The sequence below is a fragment of the Ornithorhynchus anatinus genome, chromosome 13 (assembly GCF_004115215.2).
Source record: "Ornithorhynchus anatinus isolate Pmale09 chromosome 13, mOrnAna1.pri.v4, whole genome shotgun sequence".
NCBI lineage: Eukaryota > Metazoa > Chordata > Mammalia > Monotremata > Ornithorhynchidae > Ornithorhynchus > Ornithorhynchus anatinus.
This window is the reverse complement of record NC_041740.1, coordinates 32387897-32410486: the sequence shown is the minus strand read 5'-3', so window position 1 is coordinate 32410486 and position 22590 is coordinate 32387897. Positions and strand designations below refer to the sequence as shown.

General features: G+C 46.6%; 1 protein-coding gene across 2 annotated transcripts in view; it reads right to left on the bottom strand.

The window, feature by feature from the left end:
* The window catches only part of FRMD4A (FERM domain containing 4A), a 250340-nt gene that overhangs the window by 71284 nt on the left and 156466 nt on the right, over positions 1-22590 (bottom strand). For both annotated transcript variants that reach the window (XM_039913901.1, XM_029077375.2), the window contains exons 8-11: positions 13974-14057; positions 5606-5671; positions 5296-5353; positions 1209-1295 (exon numbers count right to left, since the gene is read on the bottom strand). In XM_039913901.1, coding sequence (XP_039769835.1) covers positions 1209-1295; positions 5296-5353; positions 5606-5671; positions 13974-14057 — 295 coding nt within the window. The remainder of the gene's footprint in view (positions 1-1208; positions 1296-5295; positions 5354-5605; positions 5672-13973; positions 14058-22590) is intronic.

The following is a 22590-nucleotide window of genomic DNA, read 5'->3' as shown; positions in this document are numbered from 1 at the left end:
AACAGATAAAAACAGTCCCTGCCCTTTGATGGGCTTACAGTCTAATTGGGGGAGACGGACAGACAAGAACTGCTTCCATCTGCTTTTTCCATTTGTTTTGACTGGGCAATGGGTGCAAAGTGAAAAAGGAAAAAGAGAAAATCCTAGAACCATGCCCTCCCACCCTCCCTACAAATGCTTTTTCATAGATTGACAATGATTTTACAGAGAGTTCCTTGCCTCAAAGACAGACAGCTGCTCTCTCCCAGCAGCAGTAAACCTTTGTCTCCCATATTTTTCCTCTATGTTTTCAAATTTCTCCCCAGGTAGAGCCATATATTTTGAGCCCTTCGAGGGCCAGGGTGAATTCCCAGCTGCATACTCTTTCCAGTGCTTAGTAGAGTGCTCTGCACACAGTAAGGGCTTAATTAATACTATTACTACTAATAAATGCTATTACTACTAAATTCATCCCTGTCTCTCCAACTCCATTTTCTCCTTTAGGCTTCTCCACTTTCTCCTTTCAAATTTCCAGTCTCATCCCTCTCTCCCAGCGGCAATACTTTATGAAACAATGGACATTTTGAGGTATGACAGATTAGAAGATTTAAGGTGGCCCACAGCTTTCCTGGTGTATGGCACCTGAACAGTCCAGCATTGGGTAGGTCAGATCGTCAAAGTCCAGCCACCTTGCCAGCTACTCTGTCAATCCATTCCATGACTCAAACACAGGTTTCCTTCCAGGGGAACAGGGAGTGATTTGCTCAAGAAATCCTGAAGGAACTCTGAGTTTTCTTAAATACCATGCCCTGTATTTTCCTAAATGACTGGGATCCAGATTTTTTTTTTTAATTCGTTAAGCTCCTACTTTGTGTCAAACACTTTTAAGTGCTCGGGAAGGTACAAGTTAATTAGGTCAGACACAATCTCTGTCCTGTATGGGGTTCACAGTCCAAGTAGGAGGGAGACCAGATAACCACATTTTACAGTTGAGGAAACTGACGCAAAGAGAGGTTAAGTGACTTGACCAAGGTCACACAGAAAACAATTGGTAGAGCTGGGATTAGAAGCCAGTCCTTTTGACTCCCTGGCCCGTATTCTCTTTACTAGGCCATGCTACTTCCAAATGGGGCTAAGAAGCCCTCTCACCTCCCCAAAACCCCACTGTTTCCTCCATTTGTCCCGCAGGATGAATGAAAAACCAACGTCCCAAAGGCAGACATCCTTACCTTGCGTGGTTTCACTTTGTCATGGTAGTCGTACTGGAAGATGCCTTTGTAGCTGAGTCCTAACCACCAAGGAATTCCTTGCTTGTCCTAAGAGATAAAAGAGTGGGGTTGATGATCTCGGGGAACAGAGAAGAGGAAGGGGACCCGAGAGGCAAAGGGGGATTTTTCCAGCTCAGCTGTGAGTTCATTTATTAGGGATGGGAATTATAGAGGGTTTACTGTATGCTAAGCACCACGCAGGGTGTTAGAGTCAATGCAAATAATGTGCCTGCCCCACAAAAAGAACTCTCCATTTGGGGATATGGTTAGAAGAAGCAATTTAAAGTGCTGAAAGTCAGGAATCTTCTGTAAAAGCTCCATGGCCCAGTCCTTACTTCTTGTGGTCTCCCAACAGATTTTGGGAGACAATGATGCAGCAGTAGGCAGACTGACCAATCAAACTGGTTGATTCAGGAAACTGAAATTTTAGATAACAGGACAACGTGGATTTGGACAGGCTCAGATGGACCTGGGACCTGGTTCTGGTCAGTTGCCGGATGGTAGATACACATTCAACGGGTTGCACATATTTCCTGTCCTGCATGGGGCTCACAGTCTAAGTAGGAGGAGGAAGATTTAATCCCCATTTGACTGATGAGGTAACTGAGGCAAAGAGAAATTGAATGATTTGCCCAAGGTCGCACAGCAGATACATGGAAGAGCAGAGATTAGAACGTAGGTCCTCTGACTCCCAGGCCCATACTCTTTCCACCAGGCTGTGCTGCTTCTCATCTTCACTTGTTTGGAGCATCAGAGTGGACTAATTGGCCTTCTCTAGTGAGATGGAGACACTGGGAAAAGACCCCCATTTGCCCACCCCAAGAATGGGCCTTCCCAAGGCATGTGATTTTAAACTGTTGGCTCAAAATGCCCTTTACCCCTCGACTCCCTTACACGGAACTAGAAAAGAGTCTACAGCATTTATTGAGCACTTACTCTCAGCAGAATACTGGACTGTGTGCTTGGGAGAGTACAGAGAGTACGTAAATATAAATCCTGCTCTCAAGGAATTGATAATCTACTGTGGGTAGAGCACTGTACTATTCACTTGGGTGAGTTCACTAGAGTTAGTAGACACTATCCCTGTCTTATTATACTAAGTGCCTAGGGGAGTATAATAGAAGTAGCAGACACAACCCCGGTCCTCATAAGGCTTACAAGCTGGCACCCACAAAACACATAAAATGGTGAAATTCAGGGGTCTCAATACATTTCACTACAGAAACTTGGATTCCCAAGACTCCAGTGAGAAGCAGCGGGGCATAGTGGAAAGAGCATAGTCTTGAGAGTCAGAGGACCTGGGTTCTAATCCAGTTCTGTCACTTGCCTGCTTTGTGACCTTGGACAAAGCACTTCTCTATGCCCCAGTTTCTTCATCTGTAAAATTCATTCATTCATTCATTCAATAGTATTTATTGAGCGCTTACTATGTGCAGAGCACTGTACTAAGCGCTTGGGATGAACAAGTCGGCAACAGATAGAGACAGTCCCTGCCGTTTGACGGGCTTACAGTCTAATCGGGGATGGGGATTCAATACTTATTCTCCCTCCTACTTAGACTGTGAGCACTTCTCTATGCCTCAGTTTCTTCATCTGTAAAATGGGGATTCAATACTTATTCTCCCTCCTACTTAGACTGTGAGCACTTCTCTATGCCTCAGTCTCTTCATCTGTAAAATGGGGATTCAATCCCTATTCTCCCTCCTACTTAGACTGTGAGCCCCAAATTGAGTATCTTGTACCTACCCCAGAGCTGAGAAAAGTGCTTGACAGTGTTCTGCACAGTGTAAGCACTCAATAAATTCCATTGATGATGTTACATAGTAAGTGCTTAACATATACCATAATTATAATAATTATTACAAGGCTGTTCATCAGTATACTCAAAAACATGTGCTGTAACTAGATTTCATTTAGAAAGTTGCCGGTCATTCTTCAAATGATAGCAGGCTGTTTGGGCTCAGCAGGTCACGTTATCAAAGGACTTGCTTCAAGACCCTCTAGACTGTAAGCTCATTGTGGGCAGATATATATTATAAAAATATTATAATATATTGCACTCTCCCAAGCGTTTAGTACAGTGTTTGGCACACAGTAAGCGCTCAATAAATGCGATTGACAAACTGGACCCACCTGCAGAGTCAAAATAGGTCAAAGCTACAGGTTGAGTTTTCCTTAATGTGAGAGTTGTGAGAATGCTGCCCTTGAGCTAAGGAAGAACCGGCTGGAACGAGTTGAGGTTTCAGTGGGTCAAAACCCCTTTAACCAATCTGGAAACCTGGACATGCGAAGCAAGAAGTAGATGAAAAATGTTTTTTTGGAAGGCAGAAAGTGTATGCCTTAAAAGCAGTATTTTGTTAAGCTCCCTGGCTGTCAGAGTTGCTTCCTACAGCCTCAATCTAGGTTTAGTCCAGCTGGCCTCCAGAAAGCACATGCTCAAGTTCTTTCCAACCAACTCCCTTCACGGAGGAAGGCAGGCCAGCTCTCTCCCCTCCCTTTTAATGAAGAAAATCTGAGCCTTCATCCTTGACCATCAGTTGGGATCGGAACCCAGGGATTCCTGCCTTCCAGCCACTTGTCCCTTCTACTACTGACTTGGACCAATCCCAGAGTTTAAAGAGAAATGAGATCGAGTTTCATTTTCAGGAGGAATCTTCCGGTTGTCAGAACTAAAATAGCCCTTCCTTTATGCAGCAAATGGCAAAGCAAATTGCAAATAGGTTACGCTCTGACCGGATGCACAATTAAAATGGTGGTGCCCGCTGGGCCGCTTAGCCAAAGAGGTAGGAATTTCCTATTTTCCCAGGAGGAACAATTCATTTGCCTTTGAGGAGTTAATTGCTCCCAGGCCTTCTACCAGCAGGCTTGATCATTGTGAGCTAAGCAATAGCCTTGGAACTTGGGGGCTGGATATCCTATGCTCAATTCTGCTCCTGCATCTGGCTGGGTGACTTTCGGCCAATCACCTAACCAAAGTTAACAACCTCATTAACGGCACCTGCAAAAGGAGTCTGGCCAGGAGGCCTGGTCAAATACTTGGCGAATACCATTTAGCCTGAGGCCGAGCTCAGGGGTAAAATGGATCATTTTATGAATGATCAGGACCAGATTTCCTCCATCTCCTCTGAGTCTGCAAGAGGACCAAAAAAGGCTTTTGCTGAAGTAGGAAGGATTTCTGAATTGCCTGCAGTGGGAGGCACTAGAACGGATGACCAGTTTAGCTTGGGAGCCCCACCATGGGATGGTTTTGGCTGCAGTCTTGCAATGGTGGACCAAATCTGGATGAAGTCTGGACTCTAAAGGCCCTGGCCAGCCCTATACATGAATTCTCTGATCTTGGAGGTTGGACCTGAATCTGCAGGTGAATTGATGGGGGAAAATGGCAATGGCTTTTGAGATGTTTTCTTCTCTGTTTTCTTTGGGGTTTTTTTTATGGTATTTGCTAAGCGCTCACTATGTGTCAAAGCACTGTATTAAGTACGGGGTAAATACAAGCTAATCAGGTTGGACGCAATCCCTGTCCCAAAGAGTGCTCATAGTCTTAATCCCCATTTTACAGATAAGGTAACTGAGGCACAGAGGAGTTAAGTGAGTTGTCTAAGATCACAAAGCAGAGAAGTGGTGGAGTCAGGATTAGAACCCAGGTCCTTCTGACCCCCAGGCCTGTGCTCTATCCACTAGGCCACATTGCCTCTTAAAAGGAACCTCCTACTCAAACCTGGGATCGAACCAGGAACCTTTCTGCAACTATTTTGGGCTAGGCCTTTCCCTGGAGGACTTCGTACACTCACTCCCAAAGAAGCCCTCAAAGGAAGGAAATTGAGGCCTGGAAAAGCAGACTCACCCAGGTCTCTCTTGCCTCACCTCTTTGCCCAAGAGCATGCCACCTCCCCAGTGAACCCAAAGCCAATCGAATCTGCCAGGTTGCAGCTGAGTGGGGATTTTTGGCGGGGATAGGGGGTGAGGAAGGGAAGGAAACTGGGGGGTATATGGGAAGGGGAGAATTCACACTATCAACTAAGTTCCCTTCCCAGCCCGGGAAACTTACCTTCACTGCATAGTAATGGACGCCATAGGTCGGGAGAGACTCTACAATGCTCATGTAGCTGCAAGACAATGGGACACGGACAATGTACAAACAAACATACAGGGAAGGAGAGTCAGTCAGCTGAATTCATCTTTGCAATGAGTCTTTTTAGACGTAGGTTTCTGGGAAAAGTATTTACTTGAAAGAGATGTGGCCCTTGGAGAATTTGCAGCCCGACATTCGATCTTATCCAAACAGACAAAAGTGATCAGTGTGATCATGGTGTGTAGCTGGAAAGGGGAGGGAGGGGAGAGGAAGGTTTCCGACTTACTTAACGATCGCTTGGCCTCGGGTCTGGCCATTGAGCTTCTTGTAGTGCTCTATCACTCGGTCCTCGCTGGAAAGGGAAAGAAAGAACAGAATGTGGTCATTACAGCCAATCAATCGTATTTACTGTTTACTGCATGCAGGGCACTATACTAAGCACTTGGGAGAGTATGATACAATAGAGTTGGTAGACATGATCTCTGCCCACAGACTTACAGTCTAGAGGGGGAGAATCACAGCTGACAGTCCCTGGGTTGATGATGGCACAGACCCAGGAAGAGGCTGCTTACTACATCTGGATCAGTCCCCCGAGCCACCACTCACAGGTTCAGACAGCTCCAGGTAGCCAAACAATGCCCTCTCCTTGGGAGTCCAGGTTGACTCTGGTTTCCTCAAACCTGGGGTGGTAATGGGAGTGAGAAGGGCTCTCCTTGCAGGGGACTGTGGGGAGAAGAGCCAGAAAAGTGGGAGAGCGTGCAGCCATGGGAGAGGGAAACTTGGGGAGGGAAGGGTGGGTGGGAAGAGGGGGCTACCAATTGCAGGGGAAAGAGTTGGGATGGACACTTTCGCTTGTCCCATTTCTTCTCTTCATCTTGCCTCCCTACTCTAATGCCTTGCCTCATCAGGAGCAAATTAGTTAATCAGCTACTGCCATTTATTAAGCTCCTACTCGATAGCGTGCACTGTACTAAGCCCTGGAGGGGTACAAAAGAATTAAGACATGATCTCTTTTTATGATATTTGTTAAGTGCTTACTATGTGCCAAGCACTTTCCTAAGAGCTGAGGTAGATATAAGCTAATTAGGTTGGACACAGCCCATGTCCCTCATGGGGCACATAGTCTTAATCCTCATTTTACAAATGAAATCATTGTGGAACAGAGAAGTTAAGTGACTTTCCCAAGGTCATAGGAGAGAAGTGGTGGAGTTGGGATTAAAATCCAGGACCTCTGACTCACAGGCCCATGCTCTTTTCACTAGACCACTCTGCTTCTCATGGCCCTCGGAGAGCTTATGGTTTACTGGGAGACACTTAAAGATCCCACAGTTTTAGTTCGGAGGAAAAGGAGTGGGAGAGGCCAAATGGAACAAACTGATCTTGGCTGCCGAAAGAGAGGGCCTTGAAAGAACAGTGTGATTGAGCACACAGGACCTAGTTTAGAAACGTCTTGGCTCCACCTTCTCTGCTCCAAGGGCTTAATACAGCACAACACACCTAGAGGGCCCTCAATCTATGCTATTACTACTATTACCGCCACCACCAGCACCGTCCCTCTTTCCCTCTCCCTCTCTGAGGGATCTTTCCGATAATCTGGCATCCCAGAAATAGAAGTGTTTTTCAGGGGGAAAAGTCTGGTGGCATCTAAACCTATGGGAGAAGGAATTTACACTAAGGAGTATCGAGTCCCCAGCTCTCAGAGTATGAAAATCTAAGCTTTCGGAGCACTAAATTATGAGCTTGTGGAATACTGAGTTCTAAACTCTCAGAGTTTGAGTTGTAAACTCTTGGAGTTCTATCTTTTATCCCGAACCCTTGGACTACTGTTCCACATTTTAAAGTCTCAGAGGACCAAGTTCTAAGCTCTCCACTTATAGCTCAGTAAATTGTGTCCCCGTCACTGCATTCTGGCCTGATGTGGGGACTTTCCCACAGTGTGATCACCCACAGAAGAAGGAAAACAAAAATCAGTCTCCTCCCTTCCTTCCTCACTTTCTCCCCTCCCCTCCATGTTTTGGGAGGGCCAGCATGACAGCATGACAATGGCTGTAAAATACTCTGAGATCCTCACAGGATGCTGGATGACTCTCCACTGTCTCCTCAACTCCATCAACAATGGCATCCCTCCAAAATGGGGCTGGGGAAGGAAGGGGTCAGCTGCTCACTGAAGAGGAGGAGGAGGAGAAGGGGGAAGGAGGAGGGGGAAGAGGGGAAGGAAGGGGATCAGCAGCAGGAGGAGGAGGACTATGAGATGCAGGAGCCGTTGTGGTTCTATTTCTCCAGGGCCCTTTCTCGAGGGATGGGAATTGTTTATTCTTGCAAGGCAGGAAATCACTCTTTTTCCAAAAAAACAGGATATGATCCCCAGACCCTGAGTTCTCCCTGAATATGTGTGTTCACTTCGTGCTTTGGATAGAACACCATGGCAGGCAAGAATGGGGCACGATTTTCTGACACCGTGGGTCCACCCGGATTCCATGTGACTCGGTGTCAGAAGATTCAGCTGTGCCCGAGACGTCAGATCCAGGGTGATGCCTACAATTAGAGCTTCCCTCCGCACGGGGTGCTGCAAGAAGGTAACCCCCGCATGACAGGAGAACTGTGTGTTCACATGTGTGGGGTGAATTTTGCAGACTCGATACAGACACCTAGGAAAGGCCTTTTGGATAATAGCCAGAATTGAGCAAGTGTTGAAACTCCCTCCTCTGCCCCTCATAACTGCCTGACTCTCCCAGCATCAGACTCCCTTGCAGCCCCAAGCCCCAGCCTTAAGGCTTGGGACCACCCAGTGTTATCACACACATGGTCATTTCCTTCCTCCCCAGTTCAATGGAGCTGAAGGAGACCCCCATGGGGGGAGACTAGTGGGAGGAAGCAGCATTGCCTAGTGGAAAGAGCACAGACCTGGGTTCTGATCCTGGCTCTGTCACCTATCTGCTGGGTGACTTTGGGCAAGTCACTTCACTTCTCTGTGCCTCAGCTTCCTCTTCTGAAAAATGGGGATTCAGTCCTATTTCCTCCTACATGAACTATGTGCCTCTAAGGGACAGGAACTCTGTTCAACCTGATTATCTTGTAGGAATCCCAACATTCAGTACAGTGATTGCAATATAGTGAATGCTTAAGCACCATTGAAAACAAAAATAAAAAAGCGACCTCCTTGAGAGCCTGGAGAAGATGGCAATTATTCACAGAATGGGAAAAGCAATGGCAGAGCTCAGAGAAAGAAACTTTGATCCCCCTTTCAGCTGTTAGTTTCCTGCCTGGCCAGCTGTGGGGCTCACAGTTCCTGACAGCTGTGCAAATCCCCTCCCCTCCCCTACTGGCTGGGGCCGCTGGGCCAGATAGCCGCTCCTCTCCTGGTTCCTCTTCCATTCCCCCATCACCCCAAACTACAGTCACTTCCATCCTGAAATGAGGTGGGGGAACCTCAGTGCCAGGGAATGGGGGAGAGAGGGAGAAAGGGATCTTGTGAGGGTCATCTCGAGTGCTCTCAGGTCTCTTCAGTGGTAATGGAATTAGAGGAATACACACTCTTTAAAAAAAATAAGTATGATTATTTGGAGGGCAGAGAATAAGAATAAAACAACCAAGGCTTGGGCTCTGTTTATTTGGAAGAGATATTTATCCACAGTGATATTTATCCTCACCCCACAGCACTTCTGTACATATCCTTATACTCCGCTGTTTCCCCTCTCTGTTCATTAGATTGTTAGCTCCTCTGTGGGTAGGGATCACATCTACCAAATCTGTTGTATGGTTCTCTCCCAAGTGCTTAGTAAAGTGCTCTGCACCAGTAAGTGCTCAATAAATACCACTGCTCAAAAAATAACACTGATTGATTGACTGATAGGCTTGGCTCTGAACAGGCATTAAATAAACCAGGTCAAGTGAGATTTCCCTCTGGGACAGAGGAGCTGAGACGGGCCCTGGGGGAATCAGCACACATAAGGAAGAGGATGGGAATGGAAAGTAGTGATAGGGTGCAGATGACTTTGAAGTCTGGCCGCATCTGGACCCTCATCCGTCTTATGGGGATATGTGTGCGGACACACTGTGACAGTGCCCAGGGGCTTAGACCAGCCCTGGAGGGAGAATCTACTGGCTCTGACCCTGACCTCAGACAAGTCCGTCCCTCCCTTTCTGAGCTCCAGCCTCCTCCCAGAGTTCATTGGGATGAGCATGATAATCTTCCAGGACAATCAGGAGGAGGAGGAAGAGGATCTAGAAAATCTGAGAAAGAGATTTTAAAGAAAAAGAGAAAAAGTTGGGAAGCAGCATGGCCTGGAAGTCAGAGGACCTGGGTTTTCTAATCCCAGCCCCACCTCTTGTCTGCTGTGTGACCTTCAGAAAGTCAGTTCACTTCTCTGTGCCTCAGTTACTTCATCTGTAAAATGGGGATTAAGACTGTGAGCCCTATGTGGGCATTGACCCTGTTCACCAGTCAACACCAGTGGTTAAGGCAGTGCCTGGCACATAGTAAGCACTTAAGAAATACTATTAAAAAAAGTAAAATAGAAAGGATTGCCTCTCATCATTACTAGCAAACATTTCTACAGCCCCTTCCAGGGACTTTCTAGACTGATTGCTTTCTCCCCTCTACGTAAGAGGAAGATCCAGAATGCCCCCATTTCACAGATGGGAAAATGGATAGACAGTGGTGGTGGGGGGTGATGGTGGGAGGGTTGCTCCTGAATGGGATTTCATGAAAAGTCACCAAAACATAAAAGTTCGGGTGGGACAAACACCCAGAGAGCCTGTCTCTCTTTCCTCCTGCCTTGCCCATCACGCCCCATGCTTCTGCCATCATCAGTCCTTCCAAACTTCCCTGTCTTTTTGACAAGCATCCTAATACTAGTCAGAGTCTGTGCATTGCCCAGGATGGAACATGAGGCCTTCATACGTTTAACGCCCTGATTTTGGGAGAGGTTTGGTTTGGATTTAGAATGAATTTGGCTTAGATGGTGACTGAGACCAATGAGGAGAAGGAATGGGACAGTCTGAAAGGGAAAACAATTGGATATAATCTTTGGCTACAAATATTTTGGGGACCATTTTGTGTTTTACATGATTCAGATACTATCTTAAAAATGCTTTTAAAAAAATCAATCTTTCCACCCTCCCTTAAGGCTTTATCTTAAGACCAACCCAAATAAACAGGTTGGAATATTGAACTCCTGCCAACTCCAATGAAAGAATCAAAAGGTAGAGTCCCACTTGATTAGCAACAAGCTATCAGGGCACTCCATGCCACCGACTTGTTGATGCAGGAACTGGGCTGTGAGCCTGAATGGGCCTGCTGATAAAACATACCCTCTTTCCCTCCCCACACCTCTCCAGAGGTGCACAGTATCTGTGCAGACAGTAACAAAGAGCTAGGTGAGTGTACAGAGGGGAACCAGTGGATGAAAGGGAAACAATGGGGTGAACTCAAAGAAAGAGAGAGAGAGAGAGAGAGAGTGTGTGTGTGTTTGTGTGTGTGTGTGTACCTACTTGCAAATGTGGCACTTGGGTGTGGAATAGAAGAACGCATGTGGGAAATTGAGAGTGCAGAGGGGCATGAGAAAGCTCAGGTCTGACAAAGGTTTTGTCTGTGTGTTGGTGTGTTAAAGGGGGAGTGTGAGAATGGGGGCAGGTTTGTTCAAGAGAATGGAGGGCAGGAGTATTAGAGTCAGAGAATAAGAGAGCATGTCATTTTTTTTTTAATAAGTGACATTTGTTAAGCACTTACTATGTGTCAGGCACTGTATTAAGTGCTGGATTAGATACAAGATAATCAGGATGGACTCAGGCCATGTCCCACATAGGGCTCAAAGTCTTAATCTCCATTTTACAGACGAGGTAATTGAGGCACAGAGAAGTGAAATGACTTGCCCAAGGTCACACAGAAGAGAAATCATGGAGCCAGGATAAAAATCCAGATTCTTCTGACTCCCAGGCCATTCCTCTATCCATTAGGCCACACTGCTTCCTTATGTATAGAACAGAGGAGGAGGAAGACGGGGAGGAAGGAAGCAAGGCAGCAGAAGGGAGTGAGGGGAAACAGGGAGATGGTGAGGGAGAGTGAGGGGAAGGGGGAGGAGGAGAGAACAGGGAAGGCAGGATGTCCTTGCGGCGGCATGTGCAGAAACGCTAGCACAAGTGACAGAGTTTCCACTATGTTTTTAGCCTGCTCAAACCTGATCTGCTCACTCTAGTCCCCTGCTCTCTAAGCCTGGTGGAGAGTAGCAGCTCTCTCCAATCTGGGAAGGAATCCAGGCTTCCCTCTGGGATTTCCCTCCCAGATCTAACCCCTCCTCTAGGGCTCTCCTGAAAATGGGGCCACATCTGCATTGAGCAGCCCTGTTGACTGAGGAAGCTTTTCGATGCCAGGGAAACTTGGCTTGTGTCACTGGTCCCATCCCGGAATCCCAGTGCTGTTTTCTGGGGATGACTGACCCCCCAACTGGGGTACAACAGTGGGCAGGTTGAGAGGGGATTGTGGGGTGGTGGGAAAGAGCTGCACCACCCGGAGAACCATTCCCGCTGGGCTCCATTCTCCCAGAGACAGGGCTGAATCCTGGGACGGTGGCCAGGGATGGGCAGGGAACATCACTCTCCTGGTGCATGCCCCCACCCCGGCCACCAGGTCAAACTGGGGCACTCTGCAAGACCCTTGGCCAACCAGTCAGCCAAAAGGGCAATGGAAAGAGAGGGCTGGGGTGGGCTTGGCTGGGACAGAGGCAGAGAGAGGGGGCTGGCATATTGGATAAAGCACGGGCCTGGGAGTTAGGCAGTCATGGGTTCTAATCCCGGCTCCACCACTTGTCTGCTGTGTCACCTTGGAAAGTCACTTCAGTTCTCTGTGCCATCTGTAAAATGGGGATTGAGACTGAGTGCCCCACATGGGACAGGGACTGTATCCAATACGATTTGCTTGTATCTACCCCAGCGCTTAGTGCCATGCCTGGCACATAGTAAGTGCTCAACAAATCCTATTATTATTATTAGAAGCGTAGGATCATGTGCCCTGAGGGGGGACCGGGCAGATGGGGCAGAGGGAGGCTCCCAGAAAAGCAAGTGGGGAGCAGAACAGGACCAGAAAAAGACGTGAAATGGTCTGGAGTGCAGAAGAATCTGGAGGGAGAGGGGTAGGAGGGTAGCCGGGAGAGGAAAGGCCAATTCCACACCGTGCCGCTTCAAAGCTCACAGGCTTAAAGAAACAGATTTGGCCCATCTCCCCTCAACCAACATGCAGATTTTGCTAAGCACAGTCACCCAGCTAGCCTCAGACATTACCAAGTCCACATTCACTGGCCCCTCATCGCTGTGTCCTCAAGAGGCAGGGCAGTATGACAGTCTTGCCATCTTGGCTTGACATGGGAGAAGAGGTAAGTCTGGCCCAGGGAGATTAAGTACTTTACCCAAAGCCAGAGGAAAAACCCACCCAAAAGACAGTCGGGCTTAGAATTCAGTTTCCCCAACTCCCATCTAGCTCACTATCTTTCCCCTCTGCTGTCTCTTGGCCAAAATCACCCTCTCGGCAGGAGGGCATTGAGGCAGCGATAAAGTCATGCTCCAGTTTAGGATAAGAAACCTCTTGAAGCCACCTGCACTGAAAGAACAAGTTTGTTGCCTAGAAAAAGTGCCTAGACTAAGTAATATGCTTGCTGTCTAACTCTCTTAGGGCTGTGGGAAGCTGCTAAGAGCAGAGAGAAGGTTTGGCAGGGTAGGGGGCAGGTGCAGGCAAAAGTAGCTTCCCCTTCTACTTAAATAAGGAAGGATTTATCATTATTAATAATTGTTATTAATAATAATGGTACTGTGCTAAACACCAGATACATACAAGATAATCAGATAGGACACTGTGCCCATCTCACATGGGTTTACAGTTTAGGAGGGAGGGAAAGCGTGTATTCTATCTCCATTTACCAAGAGGAAACTGAGGCACAGGAAGTTATGTGACTTGCCCAAGATCACACAGCTTTGTTTTCTTTCTTTTTGGTTGGCTTGGGGGAAAGGAGGCTGCTCTTTTCTACCACTTGTCAATGCCGGAAGAGTTAGGAAAGTCTGTGCAGGTCATACAACACAGTCAAATACCCTAATCAAGTCTGTACGATGGAGTGAACCTTTGGGCCTTTTTCAATTTCAGATCCACCCAGAATCAGCAGCCAAATGTCCTGCAAATGAAGCAGGGGGCCAGGTTACACAGCCGTCACCCAGGAGATGTGTGAAACACCAGGACAAGGAGTGGCTCCATGGAACCTATGGGTAAGGAAGCATCTGTCCCCACATGCCTCATAACACAACCCCACCCATCCACCCATCGGACAGAAGGCCCACATAGGGAAAGTTGAGTAGCCCATCAGAAACACTCCCTCCCCACCCTCATGGCGCCTGTCACCGATGCCATATCTTTTATCTCTGCAGACCACAGCCTTCTAGAAAGAGGAAAGACCCCACTCGCCCATCTCCATCCGGTTTTAGGGTGCCACGTTTTCCAGACCTGTTTGGGATGGCACCCTAGAGCTCAGAGGCCTATGGGCAAACTCTCCTCAGAAAACTTTCTTTGTCTCGCCAAAAGCCTGGGAGAGTACGTCTTTGCCCCAGACAAGCAGGGGAAGGGAAGGACTCAGGAGATGAGAAGGGCAAAGGTTGAGAAATGGATGGATTACCAGTAAGCCAGGGAAGGGTGCTCCTTCAAGGCCTGGGTGGGGAGCGCTGGCAGCTTCTTTAAGTCGCTCCTCACGATTTCATTGCTGAAAAGAGAGAGCGGGAGGGGGAGAACCGAGTGAGAAAGAGAGACGCCGCCGAGAAAGGAACCGCAGCATTTGATATGACCTGCCCCAGCTGCGCCCCTGAGAGGCCCCCACATCTGTTCCCTCTTAATGAAAGGCACTGGAAGGGAGGAGGACTCCTTTTATTTATTTATTTTTAAAACCTTCATTTTTTTTTTTTTAAAAGACGACACACAGTGCGGAATGATTTTCCTTTCCAGTGCTAAACCCAGAGCAGAGCGCTGGCAGATGCTGATGGTTTCCATTTTCAGCCCTGCTCGATATGGGAGAATGAGCTAGGGCCCAGCCAGCACCCTGGGGAGGAATCTCTTCAGGTGACGGGGAGGGAACCCTAGCTTGTGAGTGGGGGGGTAAGGGGTGGGATCGGAGAGGCAGGACCAGCAAGAGAAAGCTCCACGGGGCACCTCTGTTCAGCTGACTCTGCCCTGCAATTTTCAGGGCTCCTTAACCCCTGGGTTTGATGTCCTAGGATAATGTCAGGCCTGTTTGCTGGGTACGACCATTAGTAAAAATAACTTTAGAAGATATGCTCAACAAACAACTCGTCCTGCAATCTTCCATGGAGACTCCAAGGCCCTTCAAAAGAAGAACCTCTTGTTCTTTCTAAGTGGTCTGTTAGGAGCTGGCCATTAGCTCCGCAAACAAGGGTTCAATAGCCCCTGTGGCCAAAGGTGACCCAGCACAGCCTGCTCCCCAACATCCCCTGACCTAGTGTGCTTGGACCTATGAGTCACTGAGCCAGTATACTGCAGACCATGCCTTTGGGCCTGTGAGTCACTGAGTCAGTAGAGTGTGCAGACCTTGTCTCTTTGGTTTCTGGGAGGTCTTTCTGGGAATGCTCAGTCCACTTGTGTGTGACAGTAGCAGTGGGGTCACCACATGCTGGGGGGCAGAAGAAAGGCTATAAGGGTGCCTCTGGGGGTACCAGTTAAGGATCCAGGGGCCCTGCCTTGGGTTGGGAAATGGCCATAGACAACACGCCTAATCGGCTTCCAGCACTCTCAGTGGCTACAGTTGAAGCGGATGGCTCCCTTCGAGCAGCCTCCGAGGCAAAAATGGACAAAACCAGGGAGCCAGAATGCAGCTCCCATCCTCACACTCTGCAGTGTAGAAAGGATCAGAGGCGACCTTCATCTTTCCAGACTCACTCGCCCACATGAGTTACAAGGATAATCAGATCTACAATGTGTCTGTCTGTCAGTCAGTCATGCCAGTAACTGATTATCCAACCTGTAGCTAATTCTAGGAAAAAAAAACTCCTAATTGAAGAAAACCACCTGTCAACAAACCAACTACCTGGGGCACCCACTGCCCTCAAGCAGAAACAACCGAGAAGTCTGCAGGCACCTTGAAAAGGCTGCCGAGAATGAGGTCACTTTTGACCCTCGGGATTATTTTATTCAGTTTATTCTCATTCCCAAGTCTCCTCAACCCAAATGCTAACAAGTTTGGTTGACTGCTGTTCTCCTGTTTCCCTGAAGACTGTAACCTCTTTGTAGGCAGGAACTGTGTCTACCAATTCTATTGTGCCCTCCCAAGCACTTAGTACAGTGCTCTGCACATAGCAAGTGCTTGATACATATTACTGATTGACTGATTGATTATATGCAGGTGCTCCTGGTTTCCCCTGGCGACTGTCCACTAAACGTGAATCAATCAATGGTATTTATTGAGCACTTACTGTAAGCGGAGCACTCTACCAAGTGCTTGGGAGAACACAGTACAATAGAGTTAACAGACATGATCCCTGCCCTTGAGGATCTTACAGTCTAGTGACTGAGGTTGCTACTGTCTTTGAATGCCTAGACTGGTTGCCAAGACTAGGTTTGGGGAACTTTGGGCTCAGTTTGACATATAACCTAGAGAGAAGGTTTGGACTTCACTGACGTCCTCTGAGTGCCCCAGCCACTCGGCTTAAGAGCCTCCCTCTCTAAGGGGTGAGGTGTTAATATTTGTGCTTCCAAGTTTGGCCTGCTTCATGCAATGCCATCAAATTATGGTCGGAGGTCCATTTAGAACCATTTGTCAGACAATGACTCTGAAGCAATGACAAGCCTCTTTCAGTGAGCCTCAGAAATGAGAGTCTGAGATTTACTCCTAACCAGGGCAGCTAATGTCTATTTGGTAAAGGAAGGAAGGAGAGGAGGAAGAGATCTTCTTACCCCTCAAACATCTAGTTTGTTGGCAAACATGTCTCCCTGGTGACAGTCCCAGTTTTGACTTCCTTGCTTAAGCCGGCTGCAATGGATTCTCTAATGCTCCCCCAAGGCTAGGCTGGACAGCAAAACATCCACAAGAAATCGCTAAGGCGTGAAGCCAGTCCAATCCATTAAATCCTGGAAGGGATTCGCGACTGTGAATCCTTCTTAGAGGTCAGCTCTGCTTGGGCCTAGACAAAAACGTCTCATCTAATGATCTGATCTGGATGCGGGTGCTGGGGTCGCAAATTAGAGGCCAATCTGATGAGATGACCAGGCTGCTGGGTCACTTGCTTGGACCGAATCAGTGGGTCACCCCTCTGCAATTATGCTGAGAAGGTCCTTATCTTCCTGTCACGGCAAAACTTGGGGAGAAGATGAGTTTTCATAAAGACATCAAAAATGACAGGAAGGAAGACTCGGTTCAACGTAGTGGCAAATGGGGGTTAAATCCTTCTTTGCATAAGTTGGAGGATGCAGGAATAGCATTTACACAGTCTGGCTAAATTCAAAAATTCAGTTCAATCTCCTTTAGGGTGAAACAAAATGTTCTGCGAGATAAACACCTCCAGAGATCAAAGCTGGATCAAAGATTCCAGAGAATGTGGAAAGGGAGTGGGGAGGGACAGTGGGAAAATAAAGTGGTGCTGGAGGTGGATGAGGCCTCATTGTAGTTCTCTGTGCCCTTCTGGTCCAATAAAGTAGAATTTCAGTCTGCTCACTAATCTGAGAAACCTACATCAATGTAATATAATGGAGAGAACTGAAACCCTCCAAAACCACAAAATATATCTCCAGAATGCAAAATCATCCATCTGCCCTGTACATTTAGCCTGATTAAGAAGTGTGAGCAGAGGGTTAATGAACCGAAGTCCTGTAGGGCAGTGTGTTGCAACATCCTATTATAACACCCTGCATCTCAAACCACAATGAATCATTCTGCAGTCCCTGACTGCAAGGCTGCAAAACTTTGAGGAAATCTGACTCACGCAGTTCCTTCACCATCCTCATTCAAATGTGCAGCTCCTAATGTCGCACTGCCTTCATATCCACAAAGCACTTCGAGGTTCTTGGAAGAAAGGCACAGTGCCCTTTTGAAGGGAAATAGTCATCACAATTTTTTAAAGAAAGAAATTCCAGATGCTCCTCGCTGCTCTGGCATTTGCACAGTTCCCTAGATTGGGGAGCTCATCACCATCCTTTGGTCCTTTCAAACCTCTCTACTTGATGAGGATAGGAATCTCTGTGGAGAACATGGCACATTTTCAAACTCAGCATTACACCCTGGGTTACTGGCACAGATCAGACCCTTCTGGAACTATTTACCATAAGAACTTCCCTATTAGAGTTTTGTTTCAAATTTTCACAGATTTGGTTCCTCTTAAGAGCGTTTACTTGTCTAAACGGTTTCAGCTGTTCCAGAGTTATCCATGATAAAAAAAAAAAAACCCTCCCACCCCCCTTAGTATTTATTTTTGAAGCACAGAAATGATTGCTATTATCCCCAGCAAGAATAAGAACACAAATTTCCCCAAACAACTCTTTAAACTGAGAATTGGGTTGAAATGTTCAAGATGAAGGCTACTTCAGAAAGCCCAGGCTGGAAAATCAATGTTAAGGGAAAGAATGGGATACTATCTTGTCTCTTCAATTGTGAAGAAAATCCATGCCATGAACATGGCACAAAACTTTTCTCTCTGTATTAACATTCATCTTCTTACAATCTCAAATCCATCCATTTTCTTTCTAATATCAATGCCAGCTGGTTGGTTATAAACGGCAATCGAAAAAGACTGTGGGGAAAAAACCCACTCCAAATGGTCAAATAAGGATCTGAAAGGGACTGAGCTTTGAGGTTTGCTAGAAAAAACACTTATGTAAGTGTAAAGTAATGTTATTAGTGGTTGATGAATCATGGTATATGGACTGCTGTGGACGACAAATGCCTTATTCAATGCCAGCTCTCTGTGAGCAACAGGAAAGTCACTCGTGTCATCTCATATGCGATAGTAATCTATACAAACATTTATATTACTCAGAAAATGCCTTTTAGAGAAAAGTAGCCCTTTGTCTCCTATTCCTGTTGGCCTTTTGAAATGCCTCACTTGTAGTTACTCTGTGAGCCTACCATTTGCTCAAAATGTATCATGTCTCCAGATAAGAATACCCAACAAAGCTGGGCTCCTTCAAATTTTTGTGGACTCGGTTTATGTTAAATTTACTGAGAGGTTCTCTATGAAGAAGAGGGGAAATTAACTTTGGAAAAAGGAAAAAAAGCTATTTTCCTCTCCCCATCAACTTCATCTTCTGGTCTTTCTGCAGTAGTGCCCATGTAGCCACATGGTTTATGGAGAATAAAATATTAAAAGCTTTTTTTTCCTACGGCTTACCCAGTTCCAAGGATACTTACACTCTGTGGGTGGTAGGTGAAATTTTTCAGCTCAATTAAATGTTTCAATCCACCTCCAAAATGGAAGTGAAAATCAATGTCCCTCTGGTAAAGCAAACTTGTCTCTGTTTCAGCAGATGAGTAATATATCATCCATTATTCTATTTCTGCAGACATCAACTCATTAGTCCAAAAAAAAAAAAGAAAAAAAAGGAGCAAACCCTGCAGAAAAACTCCAGGGAACAGCTCAGGGCTTTTCCAGGAATGGGGCACAGTGTCATTTCTAACTGATTCCCAAACTTTGATAATGCCTAGAATCTAATTATGAACAGATGTCTGATAAGCTGAGCTCAAGTATTCCAAACCACATTTCTCTTTTCGGTCGGTCGCTTTGTTTAGTAAATAGGGTAAAGGGCGGAAGCACGCTCTTGAATTTCTGAGTGCACTATTGAGAGCTTGTGATGCTGTTTGTGCCACAAACCCTGTTCCAACCAAAAGTAACCAATCACCCCCACACAGACCCTTGTGGGCAATGCCTTCATCACATCTCTCAGGGACTGTGTGCAATTTAATACCAGGTAAGTTTCAAGCATACTCAATCTTTAAAAGGGAGTGCTGTTACCCTTAATTCTCTAACCCATCAGCACAATTCTTGCTCTGACCTCCCTCACAGCTCAGTCCTGTAATAACTATACTTGCGTCAGCAATTTAAGCTAAACACACATCTGCCTGTCTTGTTTTCCATGTAGAAAATAAGTTCATTGAGAGTAGGGACTATTCCTTCACTTTCTAGTTGCTAGCATGGGGCTATGCTCCCTGTTGATTTTTAATTTATTTTAAGATTTTGTGTGTGTGTGTGTGTGTGTGTGTGTGTGTGTGTATGGCAGTGGGGAGGGAAGGGTGCATAAGTGACAGGTAACTCAAAAAGAGCTGAAAATTTCAAAACTCAAAATGCTGCATTCGCTCACAGAGAAAACCTAAATATTAGACTGAAAAAGGAAAATGAAAAGACTATAAACAAGAAAACATTTCATGGGGCTGAAATCAGGACTTTTTTTTCCCCTGGAGGAATGCTCAGAAATGCTATTCCATAAATACTCAATACCTGTAAATCCTAAATACTCATAAATAAATGCTCAATAAATACCACTGATGATGGTAATGATGATGATCTCTGCAAGTACAGAAGGTGAACAACACCCCATTAAAGGTTCACTGAACATCAACAGTCAACAGGAGGAGAGCAAACCTCTAAGCTAAGAACTGGTAAGCAGAGGGATGAGGTTTTCCAAAAAGCCACTTGGGACTTTTGAATTTTAAAATCCCACCCAAAGCAGAAATTCATCATTTTCTAAACTTTTGGCAAAGGTTTGCAAACTTAGCCATCCCAGGCAGGAATCTGGAATAATATAGAAAAGGCCACCAATTTATAATTCTCTTTTCTATAAAACTCTTAGATTGATCACAATCGGGAGGGCCTGGATGTACTTTCTTCCTTCTTTTTGGACTTTTCAAAAGTTTGACTTGGCACTTAAATAAAACATGCCACACTGCTACCCACCCTCTCAATCATGGCCCTTCATGCCTCAGACAACTTGCAGGACTTGAGTGGAGCTGCACAAGTCTTTGTATTATAACACAGAAGGAGCATCACCTTGTGAATAGAGCACTAGCCTGAGAGTCAGAAGGAGCTGGGTTCTAATCCCAGCTCCTCCACTTGTCTGCTTTGTGACCTTGGGCAAGTCACTTCACTTCTCTGGGCCTCAGTTCCCTCATCTGTAAAATAGGGATGAAGACTGGGAGCCAGTCCAACCCTATTTGCTTGTATCTTCCCCAGAGCATAGAATAGTGCCTGGCACATAGTAAACACTTAAAGACCAGAGTTGTTATCATCATTATTATTATTATTAATGAATCGCTGCCTTCAATTTCTGTCCTCACTCTGGGAGATATTTTGGTATGGACACATTAGACATTAGGCCTGAATTTGGACTGACTCAAAACCAACAGAAGCTGCAGCCCAAATCAATCCAGATCACCAAGCTACCCTAGCCTTTGCCAGTATAGATGCCCACCAGTACAGTGAATTTTCTTTTAAAAGCCCCATGCCATGGTGAAGAAACTGAGATGTTGGGCCACTAACATCTGCAGGTCACACAGCAGACAAGTCGTGGAGCCGGGATTAGAACCCAGGTCCTTGTGACTCCCAGGGCCCAGGTTCTATCCACTAGGCCATGCTGCCCGAACTTTGGTGAATTCTCTCTAGATGCTCCAGGGCCCCAAGTCAACCCGTGACCACACCTATCTGGGAGTGGAGTCTTCCTGCTGAGGAATACTCCCAGCCAGGATTCAAGTTTCCCCTTGGGTTCCTTAGCTTCCTGTGCTTGCTAAAGGACGAACGGTTCCCAGCAGCTTGGGCGTTTATGTTTCTGGGAATCCCGAGCCCAGCTGCAGGAGGTAGCATTTATCTCCTCCAGCAGCCTCCCTACACGTCACCCCACTACAACCCAGCCTTCCTGATATCAGTCTTTGACCATCTCCCAAACTCTCCATTCACTCCTCAGACTGCAGCAGTGTCAAACAAAGCGACTGCAACCCTGAGACACTTGAGAAATGAGGCAGGAGAAAGACGTGTTTCCTTCCCACCAACGAGGTGGCATTTTGTGAACTCATTAGGGGAGATGAAACACTGCAGGGTCCAGCCCGCGCTTCTTCGTCTGCCGTAAACGTCGTGACCTCGCATTCCCGTGTTTAGCGGCACCAGATTAGACTGTTTGCTGGGCACATTCCAACCAAGTCATTCTACAGCAGATTTCAGCGCTGGTGAGAAACAAGGTTGGATCAAGTGTCCTGGGGGCTGCAATCCTTTAGGCAAAGGCTCTGGGAAGTGTTGACCCCAAAAGTCCTGAGGGCTTCCACCTACCTATCTCCTTACTGTTTGGGTCTACCTTTACCAGATCTGAAACCTCTTTATCCTTAGCCCGATCTCTGTTTCAGAGTAGAGCTGCTCCACGGACAGAAGGAGCCTTAGAAACAAACACACAGGGCAAGAGATGGGAGGCAATTATGATCTGGGAATCCATCCATTTACAATCTTTGTTGATACTGTCTGGCTTGTTGGGGCCCCCAAGTGTGAGGGTACATACAGTGCTTGGGCACGGAGAGATTCTACTGAGCTTCTAAGAGAAGTAGCAGGGTCTAGTGGACTGAGCACCAGGCTGGGAGTCAGAAGGACCTGGGTTCTCATCCTGGTTCTGTGGCTTGTCTACTGTGTGACTTTGGGCAAGTCACTGAACTTCTCTGTGCCTCAGTTACCTCATCTGAAAATGGGGATTAAGACTGAGAGCTCCATGTGGGACATGGACTACATCCAACCCGATTAGCTCGTACCTACCCCAGAGCTTACTTAGTACAGTGTCTGGTGCATAATTAAAGCTTAAAAAAGTACCCTTTTAAGAAAAACACAGTGATTACATTCTAATCCCAGAATTCTGTGTGGTGAAGGAGTAACAGGTCCTGGCTCTGTTGGACAAGTTTCCTTTCCTCTGGTTCTGAACCCTCTGCCTAGGCATATTTCTGTTTTCAACGTAGCTTGGTGTTCTTGTCCCCAAGATGTGTTGGATAGTATCTGTATTCCAGAGCATGAGCCTCATTGGCTTTTCAGTAAGGCAGAATCTCAGGACAAGGTATTTATCTTTGCTATGCCGGTGCTGTTGGGGGTTTTAAAGTAATGTGTTTGGTATGGAATGAGGGGACGATTTTAAGAGATAGTGCCAGGCAATTTCCTCCAGCTGCAGTGGCCAATATAATGGTCTGTGCAACTGGTGATGTAATTAAGATATGTAGCTTGGCAGATTTGCTGAAGATGAAATCGGCAAGTAGCTCCAGACTCTCTTCAGCCTCCCTC